This window comes from Castanea sativa, chromosome 8 (assembly GCF_040712315.1).
Source record: "Castanea sativa cultivar Marrone di Chiusa Pesio chromosome 8, ASM4071231v1".
NCBI lineage: Eukaryota > Viridiplantae > Streptophyta > Magnoliopsida > Fagales > Fagaceae > Castanea > Castanea sativa.
In genome coordinates, this window is record NC_134020.1 from 53,509,281 (window position 1) to 53,518,089 (window position 8,809).

At 35.0% G+C, this 8,809-nt stretch overlaps 1 protein-coding gene across 2 annotated transcripts; it reads left to right on the plus strand.

The window, feature by feature from the left end:
- Positions 1-615: 615 nt before the first annotated feature.
- On the plus strand, positions 616-8,294 carry LOC142605618 (putative zinc finger protein At1g68190). Of its 2 annotated transcripts, XM_075777044.1 has the most exons (7): positions 1,273-1,449; positions 1,532-1,656; positions 1,942-2,574; positions 4,002-4,337; positions 5,110-5,334; positions 6,641-6,951; positions 7,967-8,294. In XM_075777044.1, the coding sequence occupies exons 3-7, from the start codon at positions 2,053-2,055 to the stop codon at positions 8,091-8,093; spliced, it is 1,521 nt and encodes a 506-aa protein (XP_075633159.1). In that variant the 5' UTR covers positions 1,273-1,449; positions 1,532-1,656; positions 1,942-2,052; the 3' UTR covers positions 8,094-8,294. The 2 variants fall into 2 exon arrangements, with proteins under 2 accessions (XP_075633158.1, XP_075633159.1); XM_075777043.1 differs by lacking the exons at positions 1,273-1,449; positions 1,532-1,656 and adding an exon at positions 616-742.
- Positions 8,295-8,809: the final 515 nt, after the last annotated feature.

Here is an 8,809-nt window from a genome sequence, read left to right on the forward strand (position 1 = left end):
CAATTATTTTGACAACTCTGGACGAATCCATAATTTTTTATTCAACCTTCACACTCCATGGAAGTCATAATTGGGGGCAAATGTTATGAAACAAACAAAAAAAATGTGCCATAAATTTTTCTCATCAAGTCATGATGAAAGATCTCTGTGAAAATATATGTTTGATTGTTACTCCTACAGCTACTTCACCAACCACACTTTATTTTATTTACGTCACAGTCGAACATGAAACCCCAGAAGATTTTCAGCCAAAAAAGAAAGTTCTTCCACTTCTTCTAACCTTAAAGTAAACGCAGGGACGAGCAGAGCATGCGTTACACAACCGCATGATAGAGAATGGAGCCCATTGAAAATCGTGAAAAGACACAACAACTCCGTAGCCGCAAAGCCGTGGCATGTTCCCATTGGTCCCAAAGCAAAGTAACAGTAACACACACATACCGATACACACTTTTTGGATCACGTGCAATAAGAAAAAGAAGAAGAAAAAAACAACTCACGGATAATGTTATGTGGGTCCCACCAAAAACTCTTAGGCCCACGCCACGTGCTCATATCCACGCTGGAAAGTTCACACCCAAAAACTCACACGTCAGACACAAAAAAGCACCTAAAGAAGATAGATAAAAGAACCCCAACTACAACAACATCATCATCAATAAACAACTTCAACTACAACAAAGAGCTAAAGAAGATAGAAGAAGAGAGGGTCTTAAAGTCTTAGAGCTGTAGCAAACTTCAGGTACTGTTTGTTTGCTTTGCTCTTTCTCTCTTTGAAAATTTGAATGTGACAACTTTTTTGATCTTATTTTCTTTTGCATGGAAGAATTTGTTGGGTCAGTTGATCAAGTGAGATAGGGTATTATGGACTAGATTTTTTGTGGGGTTTTTAGTTTTTAGTGTTTTTTTTACTGTTTGTTTAGCTGAGATCGTTTTTAGTTTAGTTCAGATTAGAAGAATTGGAATTGGATAGTTGGGGTTTTGAATTTTGTGACTGTGGCTGGAATGTGTAGCTAAATGGTTGAAATTTTTATAGATATTCAAGATTTTGTTTTGGATGCAAAATTGTGTTAAGTAGTGTACTGAGGGAAAGTTGACTTTGGTAAAATTACTTCTTTGTGCTTTTGGAAGTAGTTTTTGGCTATAAGTTGGTTAAAGTATAGTCGTATCTAGACCAAAAGAAGAAGAAGAAGAAGCGGATTTGAAAAGTTGTACATGAGCAAATAAGCTTAAAGAAAAAGAAATAAAAAATCTTTTGCCAAACTAACACATTTTTAGGTAAAGTTATTGAAAAATATCCTCACTACAAGAGGATCCTAATTATGTAGGGTATGAGAGAGGTGATTGGTAGGCAGCATAATTCCTAGTTTTTGTAGAGGTTGGTTCTTGGACTTGATCCCATCACTTGAGTGGAGGAAACTTGCTATTGCACTAAGGTCTAACCTCTAGGTAAAGTTACTGAAAGGTGAAATTGTAATTAGGATGATTACTTAATTGTTTAGTCTTGCTCACTGATTGTTTATTGATCAAGGTATGATGACTTGTAATGGAGAATTAAGAGGTTCATGGGTAATGTTTACAATTTGTGTAAAAGTGATTTGGTAATGGTGTGATAGTTGCGTGAAGTTGAACAAGGTATTTTGAAGCCTAATGGAGGTAATTCATTACAAGCTGCAGAACAATTCAACTTTTAATTGTAGTTTATCTTAATTTTGAAAGCCAGACATAGGATTTAATTGCTTGGAGAAGTTGTTTATAATTTAAAGTAATAAAAGGATTTTTTTTTTTTTTTTCAAAAGACACCCTTAATTTTTTAACTGTTGAGCTTTTCGAAGTGTAAATTGTTGATTTTGTTTTCTGAAAGGCGTACAATGTTGTTGACTTATCATTTCGTTTAAATTGCATTAATATTCCATTTGTCAATGTTGGCTTTGTTTTTAGATATTGGACAATTTAGGAGGAACATTCATGATGGTTATTGACAGCTTAAAGGTCTCTCAGCTTGCAAAAAGATTCAATTGGGAGTTCTTTATGAATACAGAGAGTTAGAGAATGGAGAAAATTTGTGAATTCTGCACGGCTTTGAGGCCAGTTGTTTACTGTAAATCCGATGCAGCACATCTTTGTCTTTCCTGTGATGCAAAAGTCCATTCAGCCAATGCGCTTTCTAGTCGGCATCTGCGAAGCCTCCTCTGTGACTTGTGCAGATACCACCCAGCTCATGTTCGCTGCACAGATCATCGAATGTTCATGTGTCGCAGCTGTGATAGAAGCCTGCATGATGGCACTTCCCAGCATCAGAAACAGGTCATCAGCAGTTACATGGGATGCCCTTCTGCTAAGGATTTTGCAGCATTGTGGGGTTTTGAACTTAATGAACTAGGCAATAGTACTCGACCAGATCACTTTTCGTCCACTTCACATATTTCTGAGGATTCCAGCGTGGTAAATTTGGCTATTCCAAGGCAATCTTGCTCACAAATTGGAGGCCCTTCAGTGTTATGTGCAGTGAATCCTGCAACTCTAGGCTCTAGTACAGAATCTGAAGTGGGATCAAGCAGTCAACAAAGTAAGGTAAGGCAGGGTTTATGCCTGCAAGTATCAAGTATGTAACTTGGCTTTAATGATAATATGCCTTTTTTGTCGTATATAAATTTCCCTTTTCTTTTCTTCCAATTTTTTTTTCTCTCTTTTGTGATAAATTTTTCTTTTAGGTCACAATATAAGAAGTTCAGGCCCAGGTAAAGTTTATGCAAATTATGATTTAGCAAATTGTTGATATGGAACAGGTTTTAAGATTTCAGGAGATTCATAACCATTTTACATTGTCCTGTCTTAGTTTAGTCATCATCAAAAACTCAAAGTCATAGCTATGTTTTTGTAATTCTACATTGATGAATTTCTCCATCTGACTATTGATCTGACACATGAGTTTTAATATAAACAGGAGGACAAAATAATTTGTATATATTTGACGATGATATGCTGCTTGCAGTAACTTCCCTTCAGTTTGAACTTCTCAAAGATTTATTGCTAAACTGATGCTAAATTATATGTCTCAGGTGCATTAGAATTTTATAATCTCTGCGTAATTTGAAGAAATTTGACAAAAGATACCCTGGTGGTTAAACTCGGGTTTTTAAAACAAGAAACTGAATTCCCTCAGATTCTTATTTTAAAGTGATAATACTTCATAAAATGTTCATGAAAAAGAAAAACAGACAAGATTATTTCTAATATAGTGGTACACTTTGCAGATGGCGTGTCACATAAAATTTCGAATGTTATCATTTTTTGCATTGTAAGACAGCATACAGTTCTAGAATGGATCATATCATTCTTGATATGCTAAATGTTTTGTCCTAGGAATGGATAAAACTGATTATTGGTTTAACTTAGAGCTCCTTGTTTACTGGTTGTTGGAGGATTCTACTTACCTGCCAGATATAGGTTGGACTGCCGCTGATGAAGATGATGAGGGTCTTCTTCAGATACACCAAATTGGTCCAACTTCTTAACAAACAATAATATTAGCAGTCTTTTGCAACTGATTTGCGACCTCATTTAACATTTGTTGCATTTGTTATCATTTCTTGCATCACTTCTTTTGGTGCGTGGTTTGCTATCATTTGTTGCATCAGTTACATCAACTATGATTTTCTTCTTCTTTTTCTAAATTTTCTTTTATGATTTTGAATATGGATAAACTCTTCATCTGAAGATAAATTCTTGTTGCCAACTTTAATGTGCATTATAATTAATGCTGGTACTCATGGAATGCAGTATATCTAAACCGTGCTAACAGTTAGGCCAGTCAGGAATTTTTGTTTTCGTTGATATTGATAATAAACTAAATAGTCCACCATCATAAGTTGTAGTCTCCGAAGCTATTTTGGGGCTCTGGTAGATTTCATAGACTATCTAACCATGCGTTTATGTGTATTTCTTTAGGACTACAGAAGACCACTATAATTCTTCTTAGTATTGTGCTTCACTTGCAGATATATAAAGGTCAACAGCAGCACTCTAGCCATATTATGCAACAGATTCTTGACTTGAAAAGGCTTCAGCTCACTGATGGCTCTAACCTTTTGCCTATGATACGTGGCAAAGAACAAACTGACATATCTTCCTCAATACATTACAATCCTGAGTTTGATGAAAACCTTGATCAGCATTCACAACTTTCCCAGGACGGTTCACTTCTGGAGCTAAAAGTGGAGACTTTGCCGTTTACATTTTCACAAATGGAGCATTTACCTTCATCTTCAAATGTTGGACTTCCTGTGCCTGGAGAGTCCTTCTGGCAATGTAAAAGTCCAATTCAAAGTAGTCAGGTCTGATCATCATCATCAGTACTTGAATTGAATCATTGTCTGATGAATCACTTGTTAATTGGCTATACTGTCGATTCATTCCTGCTTAAGGGTACCAAAAGAATAATAAGTTTCTCTTGAAATCAGCATATACAATAAGTGGGACTGATTCTCAACGAAAGGGCACTGAATTGTGTTGGTCCATTTTTCATCACCATTTCATTTTTACACTATATCCAAGTTTAGATGTTAAGTTCTGTGCAATGGAATTATCAATGATCAAGAATATATACCAGGCCAGGACAAGCATGCCCTCAATTAACATTGAACATGTCATTTCAGTGTGACTGCTTGGAACTTGGTATACAAGCTTCGAGATTTTTAGGATCTATTGGATGTAGAAAGAAATCAAAAAGGAAAAAAGTTTCCATTTAAATGCCTCATATTTCTAAATACCAAACCAAGATTCACAGTTAATAAGTCCTTTCATGTGCAACTTATTGCATGGTAAAATGCAGAATGTTATATTATGGTCTCTTGTGTCAACTCTAAATATTCCAATTCTCTGAGTGACCACTTGTATGAATTGAATGAGATCCTGATCTCAACCTTTGGGTATTTAATCTTCTTAACAACAAGAGAGTTATAGTTCATTTGTAGGCTGGTCTGCAGTTGTTTTATTTTTGGATAAACCTGGTCTGAGGTTTCTGGTTTTTGTTATGTGTTCAAATTAAAATTTTCTATTACACTGTATTGTGATACAAAAATAATATTTGTTGATTGATTTTTGTAGTTATGGTCTCAAAATATGCAAGACCTCGGGGTTTGTGAGGAACTTTACAATGAAGATTTCAACATACCAGATGTTGATTTAACATTCCGAAATTTCGAAGAGCTATTTGGAGGTGATCAGGATCCAATCAGGTCTCTACTTGATGATAAAGACATCTCATGCTCTTCCATAGAGAGGGATTTTTCCCATGATACATCAGAATATGTCCATCTAAGAGCTATGGAGGTTTGAATCATGACTCTTTTCTTTTCTAAAGCTGAACCTTGTGTTTTTCAAAAAGGTCATTGTAGTTTGAATCATTATCATTTTGTATAAATTTTCAATTTCTTGATATGCATTGCAGACTCCCTCTCCTCATAAAACAACAACAATAAAGGCTTACAAAAATTTCGGGTGGGCCATGGATCCTTAATAGACTAATCGTGATGGATCACAAATATTTGTCTCCCGAAATCATATTCTCTGACATCTCTTTCATTAACAAGTTATTTTTTACTAATTATACTAATGTTATTCTAGGTCTTCCTCTATCTCCTTTCATTCCCTTAAATTGGATAATCAGTCATTCTCATTGATGCATTAATCTATCTCCTTTGCACATGACAAATTTCTCAAGCCACTCTCCCTCATCTTTTCATCAATAGGAGCCACTACTATCTTTAAGCAAATTTCTTCATTTCGTATCCTATAATTCCTTGTATTTTCATTTATCCTCTTCAGTACTAGGTCGTTGCTAAGCATGGTATTTAGTGACTAAATATATTCAATATCTTGGCTATTCAATATCTAATAATAGATAATCACAAAGTAGTGCATATCACAGTCACTGGTTAGATGAATAGCTAAGTGCATGCCACAAATATCCTGTAAATTTGCTTCTATGATTTTTTCAAATTCTCTGACATATATAGATATACTGTTCTAATGCACCTTATATACTACACTAGCTTCCTGAGAGAACATAAAATTGACCTCTTCTCCTTTTTCAGCTTATAGGCTTTCAGCTAGGGACTCTCTAAACTGTGAGGCTGTAAAATACTGAGTGTTTATATGGGTGACGCCATGTAGATCAAATATATGACAATAATTGATAATAAAAAATTAAATCTTTATGTGTGTGTATGGGTTTTAAATTTTTTATGATGCAAACTCAACTCTATGGGCCTAATAACAAAAGGTCCCACCTAGGAAATTCTTATGACATAACACCATGGATGATTTAAGGTGAAAATTAATTGATGTTCCAAAAATCTTTCAAAGTTTTGTTGGGCCTCATTTGACTTTGGGTAGCATGGTGCAATTAGCCAGTTATCTGTGGGCCAATCACCTGAGTTTGCTCACATCATAATAACTTAGACGACAAGCATATGAGTTCCTGTAATCTTTTGTCATTGATTGTTTCACAATACATTTATTAGTGAACCTTTCGTACAAGTAGACGGAGATTTTAATATTTTTCAGACATTTGGAACATTTTATGGCAATATGAGTTACTTGTCTGGTTTTGATACATAATTTTTGTTCGTGACAGGATGTGGCTTCTTCTGTTTACATCACTCATTCAGCTCACATGGAAAAAGACATGGGTCCTTCTAGTCAAGTTCATTACCTTTCAAGAAGCATGGATTGCCCTTGTCCAATACAACCGTCTTATTCAACTCTGTCATTCTCTGTTTCAAGGTTTAGTGCTGAGAGCAATGGAACTGATTGTCTTGACAGTGGACTTTCTCCTTACACTATAGGAGGCGAACCTTCAAACAATTCACCTGAGCTTGATGGTGCACATTTGGAGGCCAGAGAAATTGCCAAGATGAGGTACAAAGAGAAGAAGAAATCTCGACTGTAAGTATTATGTCTCTCTCCTGTCAGTTTCCAGATGAATTCATAAAGGGCACAACTGTGGTATAGTTCATTAGGTGTTGTACCTTAGATTCCCAAATTGAATTCAAACACACGGCTGCATTGACCAATACAGCACAAACAATGTTATCTTTCCTAAGGATAATTAAATTCAATGCAACCATGTATTTAAAACCTAAGTTACAGCATATAAGAAACTGCAGCTAAGTTTTACCCATTCATTAATTTCTATCGGGTCTCTGAAAATGCTATGGAATCACAGTTGTCACTTCCCTCTTACATGTATCCACTTCTTGTAGGGTCTTATTTTATAACCCTATTAACTTGGAAACCTGAATGCACAATCACACACTTGGTAATAGAATACTTTTCTGTTCTAGTCTTGGAATATTTAACTGAATTCCTAAGAGGGGAAAAAAAGAACAAGATCTTACAGAAACTCTCTGAAATAAAGAAGGTTACTATTAAAATAGAACTTCAGAGTTCAGACTAAAACCACTGCCCATAAAAAGCTCGGCTTACAGTTTGAATCACAACGTGCTGATTGTAAAATTAAAATTAAAGCCAGGCCCAGTACAATCTCCAAGCAAATGTGAGAAGGTAATTGCTGTATTATGTTGTTTTTGTTTCTGGCCTCAGCTGCATTAAGTGGTTGAAATTGGCAACAAATAAGACAACATGATACACTACCACTTGACCCAAACAATTAAAACTGTTAGGAAATGATGAACATTATTACTTAACCATTATTATGCTCTGGTCTTCAATAGAAGAATATACAATTTAAAAAAAATGAATTTTGCAGAGTACTTTTACAATGAAAGCTCTGAATCTTGACTGGACTTAAAAGCATCATCTATTCTTTTTTAAACTTTGTCTTTTGGCTTTTTAACTTCTTGTGGTTCTGGAAATGCAGCTCAAGGTTGTAATAAGAATTGTGAGGTATGTTCTTTTGGTTATGCCCTCTTATGGTAAATGTATATATATTGTTTTTCAGGCATGAAAAACAAATTAGATACCCCGCTCGGAAAGCTAGAGCTGATGTTCGGAAGCGGGTAAAAGGCAGATTTGTAAAGAAAGAGAACTATGACTCTGATTTTATTGATGTGACACAAAGCTATTAGGCTTTCACCTTGATGTTGTACATATTAAATTGTGGAGCAAATTAGTGCCATGGCACTCATGTTTATAGCTTCAATACAACCAATGCATGGCACTCATGTTTATGGCTTTAATTTAACCAAGTCTTGCAATTGTAAGTACGACTGTACGTAGAGTCTGTTCATGTTCTAACTGCAAGGTAAAGCATAAGTTTCTAGTGTAAAGTTTTTTATGCTGCTTGGAGAAGAGATTCTCAGAAAGAATTTCCCCAAAATTTAGTTGAGTCCCTATATAAGTTTCTACTGGTTTTACTATGTGTTTTCCATTTGTATCATTTCCTGTAATGAAAACTGTTAGCTGCCACTGATTAATGTGTCAATTTACAAGTTAAATAGGTGGGAAAATGGAAGTTCTAATAAACAGATTTATATCCAGCAAGTTAACATAAAAAAATAATAATAATAATTCAATAGAGCTTTGGATGTTCTGGGTGATTAAATCAATCCATCCATGATGATTTACATGGCATTAGATAGATAGGAATCCATTGTTTCTGCATGTTCATGTGAATAATCCTGCAGATTTGGATGCATGCTTGTGTGCGCGTGGGATCTATCAGCTACTGTATGTTTGTGCGTTTCTTTGTTTGTTAGCCCAAGATAGTCAGGCCTAAGGAAATTTTAAAGGGCCTTTTACATCTAAATGTCATTAAAATAATATTTAGTTTTTTTATTATATA

Excerpts from the sequence above, each read along its gene's own strand:
- LOC142605618 (XM_075777043.1), top strand. The coding sequence starts at position 2,053 with ATGGAGAAAATTTGTGAATTCTGCACGGCTTTGAGGCCAGTTGTTTAC. Across the intron at positions 4,338-5,109 it reads GTCCAATTCAAAGTAGTCAG|TTATGGTCTCAAAATATGCA; the intron begins GTCTGATCATCA and ends TGATTTTTGTAG. Across the intron at positions 6,952-7,966 it reads GAGAAGAAGAAATCTCGACT|GCATGAAAAACAAATTAGAT; the intron begins GTAAGTATTATG and ends ATTGTTTTTCAG.